The sequence below is a fragment of the Falco peregrinus genome, chromosome 6 (genome assembly GCF_023634155.1).
Source record: "Falco peregrinus isolate bFalPer1 chromosome 6, bFalPer1.pri, whole genome shotgun sequence".
Classification (NCBI taxonomy): domain Eukaryota; kingdom Metazoa; phylum Chordata; class Aves; order Falconiformes; family Falconidae; genus Falco; species Falco peregrinus.
In genome coordinates, this window is record NC_073726.1 from 38,128,555 (window position 1) to 38,146,889 (window position 18,335).

At 40.5% G+C, this 18,335-nt stretch overlaps 1 protein-coding gene across 4 annotated transcripts in view; it reads right to left on the reverse strand.

The window, feature by feature from the left end:
• MSRB3 (methionine sulfoxide reductase B3) overlaps window positions 1-18,335 on the reverse strand; it is a 108,380-nt gene that overhangs the window by 61,480 nt on the left and 28,565 nt on the right. For all 4 annotated transcript variants that reach the window (XM_055808349.1, XM_055808350.1, XM_055808348.1 and 1 more), the window contains 3 exons: window positions 13,542-13,650; window positions 11,634-11,711; window positions 1,376-1,404 (listed from right to left, as the gene is read on the reverse strand). In XM_055808349.1, coding sequence (XP_055664324.1) covers window positions 1,376-1,404; window positions 11,634-11,711; window positions 13,542-13,650 — 216 coding nt within the window. The remainder of the gene's footprint in view (window positions 1-1,375; window positions 1,405-11,633; window positions 11,712-13,541; window positions 13,651-18,335) is intronic.

Genomic DNA, 18,335 nt, shown 5'->3' on the forward strand with positions numbered 1-18,335 from the left:
GCACCTCGAATCCTGTGCTCAGTTTTGGGCCCCTCCCTGCAAGAGGGACGTTGAGGCGCTGGAGCGTGTCCAGAGACGGGCAACGGGGCTGGTGAGGGGTCTGGAGCACAAGTCTCATGAGGGGCGGCTGAGGGAATGGGGGTTGTTTAGTCTGGACAAAAGGAGATTCCAGAGGGACATTACTGCTCTCTACAGCTGCCTGACAGGAGGCTGTAGGCACGTGGGGATCAGGCTCTTCTCCCAGGTAACAAGCGACAGGACAAGAGGAAATGACCTCAAGTTGTGCCAGGGCACGTTTAGGTTGGATATTAGGAAAAATTTCTTCACTGGAAGGGGTGGTCAAGCATTGGAACAGGCTGCCCAGGGAGGTGGTTGAGTCACCATCCCTGGAGGTATTTAAAAGACGTGTAGATGTGGCACTTAGGGACACGGTTTACTGGGGGACTTGGCAGTTCGAAGTTAATCATTGGACTCAATGATCTTAAAGGTCTTTTCCAACCTAAATGATTCTATGATTCTGAAAACAAAATTGCCATAATAATGCTAAGTTTTCTGCTTAAACATGGGGTTTTTTTTCTTAACAAAAAATGTATTTTGATGAGCTTTTCAGGCAATGGACATGCCAGCTAGTTTCAGGACAAGAGCCTATTCTTAATTTACTATTGTTTAACTTTAGGGACACCCAGGAATAGTTAACTGAATAAAGAATCGTTATTAGGATCTCTGTTTTTTCTCCCCAACTGTTTCTCTGTTTGCTGTCCTGTGTTTTTTGTCTTGATACACATTAACCTGTTAGGCTGACCTTCACTTCCCTCCCAATCCCTACAACACATTAAAACTCTTTAAAAAGGCAACTTGAGAGAGACTGCCTTTTGGTAAACCTCCTAAAGCAAGCTCTACAGACTGGTCTGGCATGCGTTGTGTACATGCATCTGTCACGAAAATTTGATGACAAATCATCTGTTTCCTGACAGATAGGCTGCACTGAATTCAAATTCCAATGAAATGTCTTTGTCCACCAGGAAGGAAAACATTCTCTTTTAAAGCAGTCATCATTCTCAAACTTCACTTCAATCCTCCATTTGCTTGTCTGTATTACCATTTATTTGTACTATATTTTTTTCTGGATCAATTAAAGTCTGTCACAAGATACATCTTACTGATCATCTTTTGGGAAAATGTAAAGAGACTAATGAAAGGAATGAAAGCAAATGTTTCACAGTAATAATGCTGTTTCCAGAGGGTGAGAGATGAAGATCCTTTTTAAGACTGACCTACCCCAGTTTGTTTAAAACTAAACTGAACTTGAACTGATAAACTACTTTTTTGAGATTAACCTGAATAGTTCAGCAAAACACTGTAAATCTAAACATACCTGAATTGGAGTCAAACTTTGTTTCTGACCTGCAAAAGAAAATAAAAAGTTCTTAAGTTACAAGAACAGCTTATGCTATAAAAGCCATTTGTCAGACAGATCCCTCCCAGCAAATATCACCTTTAACAAGACTGTCTACCTCTGTATGTTAATACTTAAAGCGTTCAAGGGCATTTGAACCCACACGATAACTGTTATCTTTAACATTTTGGGGTTTTTTAGAATGTAGAGTTACAAAGAAGGTATTTTAAAACACAAATCACAAAATGAATGCATAAAATAGAATATAAATTTAAAACAGGATTAAATTATATAATGTAAATCATGGCACACAGTTGTTCCTATGAAATAAATATTGTTTTCATTCATTTTCATTTTTGAAAAGTCATTAAGAAGATTTAATTTATTCATGAATGTTTCCAATCTATATTTGAAGCAGATACATTTCATTAATGTCATATGTATTGTATCCAATGATCTGTACTTAATTGTACAACATCCTAGGAGGGTTTAGTTTGTGCGTGTCTTCAATTTACTCACTCTGCACATAGGAATAAGTGGTTTGATTTTCTTAAAAGTGGAAAGCGGGGGGTGGGAGAGAGGGAGAGAGGAAGGGAGCCAGACCTAAATTTTAACTTGTTTTAAAGTCTTTGCAAAAAGACAATCATGTGTGCATTATGCACCATTAGCTTTGGCCGTGCACTGCCGAGTTTTCTCTCTCTAACAAGTAGTGTTTTCTTCTAAGGGCTTAGCACTTAGCAAATGAACCCTGTAACCTGCATATTTAATAAAAGGAAGAAAAAATTAGCCCTTGTGGGAACATCATGTTTCAGATATAGGTTAATAATACTTGTAAATGTAGAAGCCTTTGAAGATCTCAATTCAACTGTGGGAAAACTTAAGTTGGGTAATTACTCTCAAGACGCTGCTGATGTGCTGTCAAGCAGAATTAACCCTATGACTAGGCCTATCTACACAATCTGCTATAAGACAGCATTGTCTATATTGAGCTCTCAAACCAATTAACAGGCATGTTCCAATCAGATTTATATCACCCACTAACAATCAGTTGTACACATGGTCATAGCTGTCACAGCAGGACACGAGGTCTGACCAGCAGGAGACCTGTTAAAGGATGTTACGTTGGCAGCAAAATGCATTTCCCCAGAAATTCTAAGGAGGAAGTACAATGTTGGATCCTTTTACATGGCATCAAGGAGGGGATGTATTTTGGGAAGTTACAGTCCTTCTTTTTTCAAAAGTAAATGACTAAACCTCGAGAACTAATTGCAGATTTATTTTCTTCTTTTATAAGCTTGTACATGCAAGTACATATAGATGTATTTTACATGTACTCTGCATGTATTTTATATAATTGGCATTGTAATCCTGTACCAAAGATAAAAGCTATGCCACTGCAAACATCAAATCAATCATTATTTAAAAAATGAATGAGTTCACACTATTAGTTACAGTTAAAGCCATCAGGAAGGAAACAACTCTCTTCCCTCAGTCCTCAAAATCTTTTATGTCTTAAATGTAACTCCCAGGTGGTTAAAAGATGGAAGGGAAAAATCGTAACTTATTGTCCTAACTGGTACTTACAAAACACCACCAAAAGCACTGAACAAAGAGAGTATGTTACTGACGTGCCTTCACAAATACCACCGCCAATAACTGCCCAGGGCACCAGCCCACGCTCCTGTTCAGCAGTGTATTTCAGCTGCTATTTATGGCCAGCAGGATAAAGTCCCCACCTTGTGAAAAGTACATGCTGGTAACTGGGAGGAATTCCCCTGAGCTCCAGGTAAAGCCATTTACTCAGTATTTTATTTACAATATTCTCCTCAAGTTGCAGTATATCTGTCTAGACTGTTCTCTCTTGCTCATCACTGTATTAGCAACACCCCACTACCTACATTGTCAGAGATAAAGTACAAATCTTACCCTCAGTGTCTGTTTATCTGCACAGTCAAATTCTTGCTGCCTAAATTCCAGATACTTGGTATTAGTTGGTCAAACCAAGACCCTGGTTTTCAGCCTGCTCAGCCTGGCACGGACATATGCACTGCAACTTGCGGCATCAACCAACTGGTCCAGGGGCCAAGATGGCTGAGACTACATGGGGAGGAGGGTCACAAGGATCACTAGGCACTGTACTGAGTACCAAAGCTCCAAACAGTCATAAATTACTGGACAACAAATCACAAAACTGGTATGGGGCAATAAATGAATAGAACTTTGTCTGGCAACAGCAGAATAGCTGTGAAAGAAAACACAACATGGGAGGTAGCACTAGGCGCTATCAAGAGGAGGAAGATCATCTACATTTATGGCCAACATGTCACCTTGAGAAAACAAAGCAAAATTTAGGACCCAGTACTACAGAAATTACTAGAGATCTTAGAAAGGCACAGAAAAAAGGGAGGAAAATAATGAAACATCTTTGGCATTGTAAATAAGCAACAAATAGCAGATGTGAGAGAAGCACTCTGCAAGAAAACAAAGTCATCTTGGCTACTTGAAGGAATGACAAAACTTCCAGCATCTTCAATGGAACCAGCACTTTTCCCCCTAGATCTTCCAGTATTTACATCCCTTTCTTGAAACATGCTAGACAACAGTATCAGAAACTAGTTGCACCTAGGTGTTAAAAATACACAACTGAAAAATGGCCAATAAATATGCTAAAATCAAATTCTGAAAGTACATTCCAAAGAGATGTTCTGCTGCACACAAAAATGTTCACCCTGATTCCTTTATACTTTTAAAACTACATTAACTAGAAGAAAAAAACTTCTCTGTGGATTGTTTGTTATCACTGTACACACTCTGGTATCTAACCTAAGCATCCTACTAGACAAGATGAACCTTACAGAGCCAGGCACTGACTTTACAAATAGTCTTTTATCATTTATCACACAGAGGGGAAAAGAAACAGCAACAAACAGAACAGCTTTGTGTGTATTTTCTCTACTTTTGCCCCATAGAAGTACTCTGAAAGTCAGGAAATCATTCATAGATATCTTTGGAAAGGAGTTTACATGCACAAAGAGAACAAGACTGTATTTATAAAGCGCTTTCCATTTCCAACTGTGATATGGCTCAAATACACAAAACAGATGGCAATACAAATACCAATTAGTTCAACTACCAACACCCAATATACAAGGAAATAGTGAGCTACTGGAAAGGTTCAGCAAAGGACAAGGTGCTGCAATACTTTTAAAGATCTCTGAAATAATTCAATCAAACACAAACAAAATATATGATTGTTACTTTATCTGTACTGCAAAGAGGCGCAGGATTTTGACCTGTTCTTTTTAAAAGGCACTGTAAACCAGGTGCTCAAACTGCCAAGTACTGAGAAACGGATAGTGACCAGACACACTACAGCTGAGGCTAACACAGGTCTGCTATTTGCCAGTGAAGTGGGCTTTTGGCAAGGAGAGGGGAAAGAGGACTTACTGCAGAACCCCTACTGTTGTGTTCAAACTGCCTTTTTCTTTCACACTTCTTGATGAAGTCTTTAACAGATTTATTCAGGTTTTGTTGAAGCCCAACGTTGGGAACAGCTTTGAAAGCTCCACAGCTTTCTCAGAAAGCACCTGATGAAACCTCTGCAGTTCTAATCCTTCCTCTTTAACATCAGACACTGACACACAGACAGCACGATGCTGTAAAGCCCTACTTCTTTAGGAAGCCTGGTTAAAGATATACTTTTGATCTCAGTTTCCAAGACTACAGAAAAAAGATTGATTCACTGTTGATGGATGCTATGACAATTTCTGTTCTGCATACTCATGAAAAGCCAAATTAAAAAAGAACATTTTAACATCATGTTAGTCAATGAGTAGTCTCTGGGTGAATTCTTCCCAGAGTTTATTTTAATGTGAGAGTTATAAACAGATAAATATAGAAATACACAGCTTCTGCAGACATAATAAATAACAATCCATCCTACCTGATTTTTACTTCAGGTACATACATACACGTAATAAAGCGTAAAGGAGGTTAAAACGAGCTGAAAATTAGTTCTTCCAAGCAGGGTGGCTGAGGAACAGTCAATACAAAACAGTCTGAATTACATATCAGACTCAAAAGTTTACAAGGAATCCATCGAAAATTTTCAGTGGAAATATCAATGAAATCCTTAGTAAAATCAGTGTAAGTTATCTATAGATATCTCTAGGACTATGGAAATCTTTGCATTTATTTCCTCTTATTTCTAAGTACCTTCAACAAGGATTTGCAATTCAGCCACACTTAGCAAGAAGTAAATCAAAACATTTTCACAGGCTTGTCTCAATGAGACCTTATAATGTTACATTTCAAGTCCCCCTTTTCCCTCTTTTTTTGAATCCTAATGTGTTTCTCTTAGGAAATCTACATCAACACTTGCCTTTTGGAAAGGACACTTGTTGAAATATCCTCTGCCTAGCAAACTGTGAGATCCCTCATATTCCTGTACTTTTTTTCACTGCTGGAGATGGATACGGTCTGGAGAACACAAGCAAAAGGAAAACTCAAGTGTGCTGTTCTGTTGGCTTGTAGCTGGCAGTCTCATCCAACTTGCACAGCCAGTGACCTTGGCCTGCAGTAATTTAGACAGCGCCTTTACGATGTTTGTGGGCAGCAACCGGCTCAGTACAATAGAGCTGATACACTGAAAAAACAAGACCAGGTGGCTTCTGGATCAAGGGGGGAAAAAAAAGACATAAAGTGGTTTTTGTTTTCCAAACTTGCTCTTCCTCTCCTAATTCTTAACATAAAAATCTTTCCAAACTTCATTGCTTATATGAGGGTAGGAAATGAATATTCAGCACCAACCATGACGCTATTGGTTAGAGAATATTAAAGACTACCCATGAGTCAATTAGGAATGCAGAGTTATTTGCTATGATTCTGCTAGAATCACTGCAGCTCATCTATGCCACACTGGCCAAGCATGCAGTGAAAAGCGCTTTCAACAAGAGCCACCCAGCAGCTCCACCCAAGTGCAGCATTGTACCATTCTTGTTCTGAGGGGCTCTTGAGGACCAGGAGGACCAAGTCCTGTTCCAAAACACCACAGAAATACGTAATTGCCAGGTCAAGCTCCAACAACAGCCACATGCTACAGCTGTGATAAGCTGTATAAAGCTTAGCACATTTTCAGCATTCAGGTAGGATTAGATGTGGATTCAGCACTCAGGTACGTTCAGATGTGGAAGATGCCATCGGCTGTATTTGCAGGGCAACCTTACTGCAGGGACTACAGCAAATACAGCATTCTTCTTGATGGTCATCCTCAGAGGTGGATTAAACCTCCAGATTCTAGGTGGCTGTGAGGAAGACAAGTGCTCTGCTGTCTTGGGTTTTGGTGAGATGATAAGGAGTGAGTAACAATTTGTCACCCAGCAGTGACACTGCAGACTCAAAACAATGGCTGGTTACAACCAAAACATGAAGCAAGAACAAACCAATGCTCAATGAGAACAACTTTACTAACGATTTTAACTCCATCAGCCTTTTCTAGGGGACAGTCACAAAAAATTGCAGAAAGTCTTGCAAGTTTTAAGATTGTCAAGCTTCTTGGAGCTACACAGTACGTAGTAAAAACCTGGGTTTGGATGAGAAACGTTTGGTAATACTGTCTGCTGACCAAGTGAGCCAGCAGTGTGCCCAGGGGGCCAAGAAGGCCAACAGCATCCTGGCTTGTGTCAGAAGCAGTGTGGCCAGCAGGACTGGGCAGTGACTGTCCCCCTGTACTCAGCACTGGTGAGGCCACAACTCGAATCCTGTGCTCAGTTTTGGGCCTCTCACTCCAAGAGGGACGTTGAGGTGCTGGAGCGTGTCCAGAGACGGGCAACGGGGCTGGTGAGGGGTCTGGAGCACAAGTCTCATGAGGGGCGGCTGAGGGAACGGGGGTTGTTTAGTCTGGACAAAAGGAGGCTCAGGGGAGACCTTATCGCTCTCTACAGCTGCCTGACAGGAGGCTGTAGGCACGTGGGGGTCGGTCCCTTCTCCCAAGTAACAAGCGACAGGACAAGACGAAATGGCCTCAAGATGCACCAGGGGAAGTTTAGATTGGATATTAAGGAAAATTTCTTCACCAAAAGGGCTGTCAGGCATCAGAACAGGCTGCCCAGGGAGATGGTGGAGTCACCATCCCTGGAGGTATCTAAAAATGTGTAGATGTGGCACTTGGGGACATGGTTTATTGGGGGACTTGGCAGTTCGAAGTTAATCATTGGACTCAATGATCTTAAAGATCTTTTCCAACCTAAATGATTCTATGATTCCTACACTGGCAAGAGCCAACTTACTCCAAATAAATATTATTGAACAGAAGCTGCTGGTTTTGACAAAGTTTGTGAGGAAACTAAGAGTCAGTCAGGGCAGATGAAGTTGGTCAAATACTTCTATTAGATCTTACTAGAGACACTACAGTCGTTACTTCATACGGGCTCTCCTAGCCAAGTAGCCAGTGCTGATTTGTCATTTGGCCTGCTCAAAGGATATAAAGGTTATTAGGAAAGCTTAAATACCATTAATTAAGGACTCAGAACTCGGGCAAGGAAATTCCTTGTATAGATCTAGCCTGGTGACTGAAATCCTCCCTTGTGCTGTGAAGACAAGAGTGGTGGTGGGCACTGCTATATTGGCCAGCCATGCTTTGCTTTTCCCATGGTTTGCTTTTGGAGATGCTGAGAAGACCTGACACAGCTCAACAAAAATCAAATGAATAGGAGTGTTGCTATTTCTCCTAGCGCATGTTCAGAAGAACCAACACCATTACCAAGAATTTCTTCCAGGAAGCAATAAAGGCAACAGTGGGTGATTTACAAAGACTTGGCAATTCATTCTTTGGCCCTAAGAACTAGAAACTGAGACAACAATAACATTTTTTTTAAAAGAAATCATTCTCCCAGGCTTCCCAGTTCCCATATATATACACCACATCTTTCTCATACAGTCCTGCACATGGTATAAGGACATGACTGTGGTTTATTAAATATGGAATAGCTCCTGTCCTATAGAAATAGCACAAATAGTGGATTTCACTCAAATCCATTCTAACATCCTCTTGCAATGGCTGTGGACAGAATGGTATTTTTGCATAGCGTACAAGAAAATATCTTGAAAAGTTAAAGTAGGTGCAATCCTGCAAATACACTTGACCCTTAGAAGATGCTGAGGCTTCAAGTGGTGTAGGTGGCTCTCTGTGAATTGGTACAGAAACACACAACCTTGCCACAGAGGTTGTACAGCCATGATAAATGTGGCTCACAAAAAATTAACATGACCAAGTATAGTTGATAGTTGATAAGCCTGGTTGATTTGTTTTCTAATTTGGCTGATTAGTTTTCTATCAGATCAACATGTTGCATCAAGATATGTCCCAGCCACACCAGGTGAGGTCCAGTGAAGGGGAAGCTATGAAAAAACAGCCTAGAGACAGGGGGAGCAGGCTACTTCTTTTAGCATAAGCCTGCAGGTAGGCTGGAGTAAGTGTAACACAAAACCACGTAATGGCTGTCTTGCAGAAAAGGAGGTCCTTGAGATTAGTTTATTGTCTCTCATTTATTGCTTTCTTTAGGCAGCTGCTCTGGGATGTTGGAGACTGTCTGGCGTGAAAGTTCAGAGATGGAATAATTAGATTCAACAGCATGATTATGGATTTTATGTGTGAGGCACCTTTGATTGTGGAAAAAGTTAAAGCATGTTCTCCATAAAGCTTGGGAGGTTTCTCATAACACTAGAACAAGTAGGTAGATGAAGAGATGTTAAATTCCTAATTGTTTCTTTTATCTTTCCTGTGATAGAGACAGACTTCTGTTTTAAAGACGTACCAAAACCCAGGTCTTTCATCTGGACTGTAAAATTCATGTGTTCCCTGACCTCGTGTGTCACATGGTAATGAAACAACGTAAATCAAAAATGTTAAAAGTTGAAGTTTGTTAATATTACTGCTGAAGCTCCAGTCTCCTTCCTGGTTAAACTGACAGGTCCATAGTCCAAATATATGTATTTTCAGATTACAGTGACACAAAGAAAAAAATATAATGGGCACCCAATGAGAAACAAATGGGAACACAAGTTTCAAATGACTACCTGGAAATTAAAAAAAAAACCCACAACCAAACAGCAAAATGCCACCACAAAAACAACATGCATTTTTGATGGGGCAATGGACTTTCTCTGTATTGTACTACCACCTTACTCCTAAGAAAATACTTCAGTGATTTACACTCTGTGGGGAAAATTTAGTTAATAGCATACATTTTGCATTCTCTGATCCGTTTCCTTCTCACTTTTTCAGCTGTCTGGGCTGAAGCAGTCACCAAGATACAGGAATGTATCTTCCCTAGTTGAGGAAGACATTATATACTGGTATTTTGGGGTCAATAAACAAAAGAAGACAGACCCCTATCAGTCTCTCCATTTGTTGCCACCCTTGCCAGCCACTTCAGAACAACTGGCTAAATTTGATATAGACCAGAGGTGGCCAAAGCTCACAAAGCAACACAAAGACTTTGGGGAGACTGGGCTAAGGCCAGTCCAGCCTTGGGACACAATCATCAAGGTGTTTTTTCAGGTGCACCCTGGCCTGGGTTTTATTAAAAATAAAACCCAACTCCCCTCCTTCCCTCTCTCCCCTCCCATAAAATCCATGGGGAGTCTCAAAGAGAATGTGAAAGCAGGGACATTTCCATATAGCTCGTTTCACGTAGAGAAATCCAACTCATTAGCTCAAAAAAGTCAAGACTATGCCAAAGCGTACTGCGCACTCGAGATAATCACAGGTAAGTCTCATATTGCCATTTTTTCCCATATTAAATAGATTGTGAAAGCAACTGGAAACTAGTTCACATACATTTATGTGAACTACTGCTGTCCAAATCTCACCCCACAAAAACCCCCTACGCCTTCTCCAGCAGACGACAGAAAGGAAGCCAGTCTTGAAGGTAGAAGGTGAAATCCTGGCTCCATTGTATTCACTTGCCAAATCTGAACTGACTTCAACAGAGTCAGGATTTCCCCATTAACATTTAGCTACAGTAAGCTGGGGAACGTCTAAATGGCAGAGTAGAAAACCAGGTTATGGAGACTTTGTGCGCCCAAGCCAAGCACCACAGTAACCGATGACATGAGAATATTGCCTTGGCTGAGTTCGTAACGATCAGTTTTCCAACTCAAAAGATTCACGTTATTACTGAAGTTTCTGCAGGTAATCCTCTTAACAGAGGAAACAAGCATAACAGAAATGAAGTGCTTCTTTCATCTTTACAGACAGTCTCTTGAGAACAACTGTCACTGCCACATCTGGCAATTCTGGAGCTACATCAATTTTATTTTCCTTTGTAACCTATTATAAACCCAATTTTCTCTATTATTAGCGCTATCCTGACCATTCTGCTTCATGCTGCTCTAAAGATACCTCTTCAAGTGAGAGGGACTGAGTCAGTGTGAACTGAGAGGGGGAAAAAAAAAGCAAAACCCCAAAATTCTTCATCAGAATGAACACAAGCAGCTAGAAATAAGAAAACTCACGTAAACAACAAGTGAATCCGTGCAGAACAATGCAGTGATTGAGAGAATTCAATCAGCACCGCTTCTACCACCAAATTTAGGGCCATCATTCCCACAGTACTTCTGAAGTGTATTTTCATGCAAGACAGAAAAATTATTCTTTCCTAATCCTTGCTTGAGTTCCTAAACCAGCTCTCCATGTGTGCTAATTGGCATGGATGCATGAAAATTCAGTAAGTAATGCAATTTTCCTGGGTTTTGTTTTCCTAACTGCTTGAATTCTAAAAAATCTTCTACTTTTTTCTCCGTTATCAGATACAATGCTGTAGCATGGATATAGCATCACTGCCTGGGATCCAGATCTTAAAGCTACCTGTGAGCAGGGCTAACAGCCAAAACTCAGTATCTATCAGCTCAGTGAAAGGCTGTGTTACAATAACTTGGCATGGTGTGTATGAAAAAAAAAGGAAAAGAAATCACTATTTTCTTTTCTGTCAAATTAACTATTTTACTAGAGTGTTACCTTATTATCTTATTTACTAACGTTTTTTGGCTTTACTGTAAGACCAGTTTTACTGTAGCATTATTTACATTGCTTCTTTTGTATCCCTTATCAATTTGATTGATTTAATTGATCTTATACAATTACTTAAGTACTGGAATAAATGCAAGATTACACAGGAACACAGCACATAAACTAAGAAAGAGACAGAAATCTCAAAACTATATTTAGCATACTCACTTGAATAAAGGAGTCCCACAAACAACACATTTGTATATTCCTTGTGCTTTATGATGTGTGTACTCCCCCTCAAAGGCACTGGGAAAACAACAACACTACATTTTAAAAATAAATAAAGGAACGTTGGGGTTTTTTAATTACTAAATTAGTTAAGACTTTAGAAAAAATGTTACAGAAAACCCCCACGATTTTAAAAGTTGGCAGTTGTTTTTTATTAAAGGCAGCAAATAAAGCAGGCACAGGAAAAAGGGAATGTCCTCATTAGCGTGCCTCAGGTGTTACGTATCATGCAGGAGGAAGCCAATTGTCCCACGGTTCAAAGGACAGAGCAACAACAGAAAGGGAAAAAATGGGATCTTCCCCTGTTCGGCAAGCGAAACATTGCGTGTTTGTAAACACGGACTGTGTGACATGTGGCTCAGCCTGACGTGCTTCTCGAGGTCTGTCTGCGGAAGCAGTGCCCGCGGTGCCACCGCTGCTGGGGCAGAGGTGCGAAGCCCGCGGGTGCCGGCCGATGGGGAGCCGGGCAGCCACTGAGCTGCGGCGGGCTGCCGGGGCAGCAGAGGCATTGTAGCTGAAAATGAAATAATTGGTCCACGATTTCAAGCTGTGTGCGCCTTATATTTTTAGTTGAAAAGCAATATTACAGCTTTAAGGGAATATTTTTCTAAGTTAACAATCTAAAAGGCTAGGAGGTCATTCATCTAATACGAATCAGCTGCGCTAGCCCAACAAAAAGCCTATGTGCTCAGCAGCTTGTTTTTATTATCCTTTCACCCTTTTTATGAGGTCCAATTTTTTTTTATAAACAGGATTTTTAAGAATGACATAATCTCCGATTGTTTGTGTGCACTAAATCACGTTGTTGGTCCCGTACACAAGAGCGAGGAGGGCCGGGGGGGAGGCAGGCCTCCCGGCGGAGGCCGATGTCCCCCTGCCCGCGGGGGCTGCGGGAGGACGAGGGGGGCTGGGGGGGAGAGGGGGGCCGTCCCCACCGCCCCCTCTCCCCCTGCAGATCCAGCCACCGGTACGCGCCGTCAGGAGTGCTGCCGATTAACCAGGACCCCACGTGCGGCGGAGAGCCCTTTCAGGTCATGAATGAAAACAAGCAGTTACATCATTAGTACATTTGGAACAGAGGTAAAGCCAGGGCCTCATGCCAAGCTCAATGGTATAAATTAGACAACAAAAAATGGCTGGGCCTTGGCAAGTTACCTTCACACTGGAATCAGCTGAGAGAGAGACTTTATTCACTAAAAACAGCCTTGGAAGCGAGTCCTTTTTTTTTTTTTTTTTTTTTTTTTCCTCCAGGACTCGGGGCTGGCTTCCAGCGACTAAAGCCATGTGAGGGCAGTTATTGAAAATTTTTGACATTCCAACCACAAATGAGCCAATAAATACCTTCTCCACATGTGCTTCAAAAAGAAATTGGAGAGGGGTGGAAAAGAACTAAATTATGCTACCTTCTTTCTGCAGCCAAAACGTCTATACTTACAATGGCCACCTTCAAACCTCCAGCCTCCTGGCATAGGGCCATTTCCCTTGTGGTTCTGCTTACTGCGATGTCTTCCAAAAAAAGTGTACCTAAACCGCTATTACTTCCACACATTTTGTAGTAAACTAAAAGCAGACTCTAAACATGAGCCTAGTGACTTTATAAGACATGCAGTGGTCATTAAAAGAAAAAGTCACACAAGACCCCTGGCCTTGGCCCCGGTGCTGCAGATGCTTGTCTTTGCAGTGGTGTTAATTTGTAGGGGTTAGTAAACAAGTGCAGAAATCCTGGGGAAAAAAAAAAACAAACCCAAAACAATCTGGTGGGAAAGGTGAGGAAGTCCCAGCAAGAGTAGGGGGAGAAAAGAAAGATGCCTGTGTTTGGAGGATCGTGTTTCCTTCATCCTGCCTTACCTTTCGGTCCCCTTCTCCTGAGTGACATGGTACTGCAAGGGTGTCAGCCGCTTCCTCAGCTCCTCCTGGGAAAAGACCACCTTACAGTCCTTTTTATCCCTACATGACCCTGCAAAGGGAGAGGATATGGGAGAAGGAGCCTTTTTAGCTTAAATCCTGAATAATTGCTTTGGCAGACAGCCACAGCATAGCTTCTGCATTCACTTGTCAATGACCAGACTGGTCCCTAATGCACGAAGAATGGCTCAGCTGAACTGCAGCTGATTATTTCTTCAAATCCAAGTTTAAAAAAGAGTTTTGCTTGAGAGCCAGGTGATTCCATTGGAGCAGTGACAATGTGCTACAGCCAAAGCCCTTCCGTGTGTTATACACTAAACTGTTGCACACACAATCATTCACAAGAAACTAACATTTTTCCAACTGTTGCAAAAAAACCCAATAAAACCTGCAAAAAAACCAACTACAGCTGAAATGTTCTTTACAGGACATCTATATTGGAGACTTACGGTAATGGGCATATGATGTTCAGCCACAACATCCAACAATTTCATTACCCTTTAAAGTAGCTGAAAAGCAATTCTGTATCTTTAGCATTCTGATACAACTTCTAGTTGCATCCTTGTCCTTCTACTTTCTAACATTAACCATTGTATTTTTTAACTGCTGAATCACTAGAATAGGAGCCCTGAGGAACAAGTAACTTCTTTATGCACAAAGCTGTACAAGGTTCAGCAATAAACTTGTCATAAAAATTAGGGTTGCTGTTGAAATTACCCTCCTTTTAAAATCTCGTCCTATGCTTTGTTTAGTTCACACAGAAAATCCAAGGAGCTACATAAGGATTACTGTAAAAAAACATGTGTACAGTGCAAAAATTCACATCAGGAAAGAAAAAATAACAATAAGGTTGCTTTTGAGAACAAAAACTCCCAAAGTAGTAACAGAAATTGCCAAATACTCAAATAACTTTGATAATCACTTGCAAAACTTAGCTGACAAAATATGGCAGGGAAAAACACTCTAATTATGACAGTAATTCAAATATGGTACAATTAGAAATAAACAGTCCCAACAAAAATATTTTTTGCTAGTAATGTATATACACTCATAAAAAGACCAATTGTGTTCCCAAAGTAGAGGGAACAGAACTACCCATCTGCATGTCATTTAGTACAGGAGAGGCAATGGCAGGTTTAAATTACATGGTATTGGATTGCAATTTCCTAACATTGGATGCTTTTCTGCTTTTTTACCTTGAGTCATTACTAAGGAGTGTTCATAAAAAGTAGTTTAAAGCACAGATGCTTGCAAATCATTTAAGAAAAGATGTTTCTTTCTTCCTCCCCCTCTTCTTTTCTCTTTTAATGTGTGGGGGTGGGTGAATAGGGGAGAGAGAAAAAGCACAATGCTGTTGGTCACTACCTACTAACCCTAGGAATTATTTTCAGGAAGAAAAAAGTAAAATTGAAAACATCTGATTGAAGTAAATAGTGCAAACATAAAAAGCTTTACTAGTGAAAGAAAGGTATTGAAAAGCGACTTTATTTCATAGATTAGAAATTACTTTTGATCTAAACATTCTTAAAAACAGATTGTTTTCCACTCCGAGCCATCTCATTAGCTGTGCTGCAGAGCCTTTGTTTTAATGGCAGGCTTTGAAAGAGCACTGCTGTATGCCTTTGTTAGCTTCAATCTTATTTCGGAGAAGGATAAAGATTTCATTCCAGGTCTCTTTGTTTGTCTTTCAAGAACCACTAAAGCAGTATTCACACAAATTTTGCAGGAATGTGCCCTGTGCCATAGCTTACAAATTATTTGGTTTTGGTGCACTCAAAGGTCACCTTCCAAATTAGCAAAATTTTCCTACATCCTGGCTTTTCAACCTTAAATGTAAATATTGTTTCCTAACTGTAAGTGAGGTTTGTTCTTTATAACATTTGGTTGCTTATTTAAAGATGTCAAACTATGGAGGGTTTTATTCTCCAAATGTGCAGTGCTCTAGAATTAATAAGTCTTTCAAAGTACAGCTAACAGGGAAAGGAAGAATATGCATTATATAAGTAGCTAGTCTTACGTTATGTTATGCAGCTCAAAAAGAAACTGAGAGACAGCCTTTGATCTATAATTTCAAGGCTAAGAAGTAGTCTAGAGAGAAGCAAATAATCTTACAAACCAACACATCTTCACTTTTAAAAATATCCATCTGTTTTTTTAAAAATTCTATTCACTCTTTAGATGTTGCAAAAAAGCACATTAAACGTAACTTCACTTTGCAAAAAGTCAAAGAAGATACCAAATGTTTTAAAGAATGGTCAGTATATTCCCTCTTTAATCTTCTTGAATAATTTTTCATCTATTTTAGAAATCTAGTGTTCTTCAATCAATGGGCTCAAAATATGCACAAGAAAATTTCTATATTCCACTTGATCCATGACACAGATCAGAAGTAAGAAGTGTGTTATAAAAGATTTTTTCTCCATTGTTTTTAATAATTAACTGCATGTTCTACAATACAGACAAGTATTTATGTCTACAGGGGAATCGTGCCAAACTCCACTGGGGTAAACTGCAACCTACCCCAACAAAGGTCTCTCCGGGTTTGTAATTTAATGGGGTGTACATCAGCAAAAAGCTATAGTTGCGCTACAAATCATGAAGGAAATATGTTGGTCCACCCTCACAATTCAAGAACAGCCCTATTCAAATAATTGCAGTCATTATTTAACTGCTAGCAAAAAAAATAAAAAAGAAAAAAAGAAAAGAAAAAAAGAAAAAGGCAGCTCAGTAAATTGATTGCACTATTTCTTTATTGCCAAAGAGCGAAGGAGGTAAAGCAAGACTCACCCTTGAATGCAGAGGATGTAAGGATACATTTTTTGAAATAGCACTGGCCTACAAGCCTCAATAAAATGCAATGAATCCTAAAAATTACTGGATGAGATTCTAGGAATACTGTCCTTTGGTTAGGAAAAAAATTACATGCAAGAGGGACAAAAGTGCTCAACTTGGGAGTAGAAGACTGTCTGCTTCCATTTTTTCAACTGTTCCTTTATGGCATATATGTCTGCTACATTCAAGCCAACCATCTGTATCTTGAGGGGGGACAATATAAAGCTACACAAATTTATGCCAAATATGACAGAAACTGCCATGAGTAATGCAGCTGTTACTATACTCATTATTCAAGCGGAGAATAAAGGTGCAGGCTGACCACCTTCCTTGGTCTGGTTCCCCAAAGAAGGAACGAGGTATGGGCTGTGGAAAGGGTTCCCAGAGAGGCAACAAACTTCAGCAACTCAGGCATAAAGGCAGGCTCACAGTTCATTTGCAAATCATACAGTTCAAGGCAGATGGGAAAAAAGGTCATCAGTTTTACAAATAGGATGACATCAGTGTGATTGCATTAAAGGTGAGACTAAATTAAATACACGGTGAGAATAACAGAGTCTGGACTCATTGGATCTACATTAGGACTCTGGATTGGATCTTACTTGTGCTGTGGAGGTGATGCTCTCAGCAATGGCATTTAGAAGAGTCCAGGACAGCTATGTTCCTAACTCCAGTTAGATCCCACTGTTCAGAGAGGTGAATGCCAGCCTACAAGGGCAGGCAAAATTCCCTTTACATTCCACTGCAGGATTGGAGGCCAGATTAAATCTCTCTAATCAGCACACTTCAGTGCCTTCGTTTGGGTCGGTGCTCATTAGAAGAGCGGTGCACAGGCAACTGTTCCACAAATAGGCATCCGCGTTTCCACTTGAGGCCACCTGTCTTCAGCCTTTTGCCAACAGTTACAGCAGTGCTAAAAGCTGGAGCAGGATGGAAGGCTTTGCGAAGAAAAGGCCAGGCTCACAAATCTTAATGCATAAACATAAAATAAAAGCTGAGGAGGGTGAAACAAACACCAGCTGAAACTCTTTTGGAGCCTTCACAGCATTCCTGTGCTTAGGAATGGCTTTTCTGAAAAGCAACGCAATGCACACTGACATTTACTGTTCACCTGCAGACTACAGGCTGTTCAGCTCTGGAGTCCTCCTCTGTACGAATGAAGTGAACAGAAAGTATTTTCTGGGTGTTGACCTGATAATGAAGACATTAAGCATCTCACCTCACATAAAAATTCCAGTTTCAAACTGACCTTTTCAAATCTGTGATTCCTAACAGAGGCGCGTGCCATTTCCTTCCATATGAGTAATCACAAGAAAACTAGCAACAAGTTACCTCCCTACAGATCGACACAAGTTAGCAGACCATTACTCCTCACCCCTGGGTCCTTCCCCTGCTCCAGCACGCTGGAGGGTGGCAATTAGTGTCTGACATGCCCCAAAATACGGTGGCATTTTGCCTGACGCTTTTCCTTCTTCAGATAGTCTTTTGAACCATTCTAATGATTTTCTCTTACGGTTTTTTGCTTCCCATCACTGAAATTAACTCAACATTTCAACTGTGTGGAAGACAAAGCATACATTTTCCCCCTTCTATGTATGCTTATGTTCCACTAGCATTAATGGACATTACAGTCACGCATTGAGCACACACCATTAAGACTTCCTGAATTAAATACAGCAAGATCAAATGTTCCAGCAGAGCACAGCCATATTATACATTGGGCTTCTAGTTCTCAGTACCACTTCTTTAATATACCCAAGCAGTTTTTTAGGGGCCTTCCAGCACATTTTACTATTTGTATTCCACCCCAGCCCCAATCCTGCAATCCTGTGACCTGTGTGGGCAGACCCTTGGGAATACGTGGAGCTCCAACAACTACATAAGGGTCTACGAATGTACATCAGA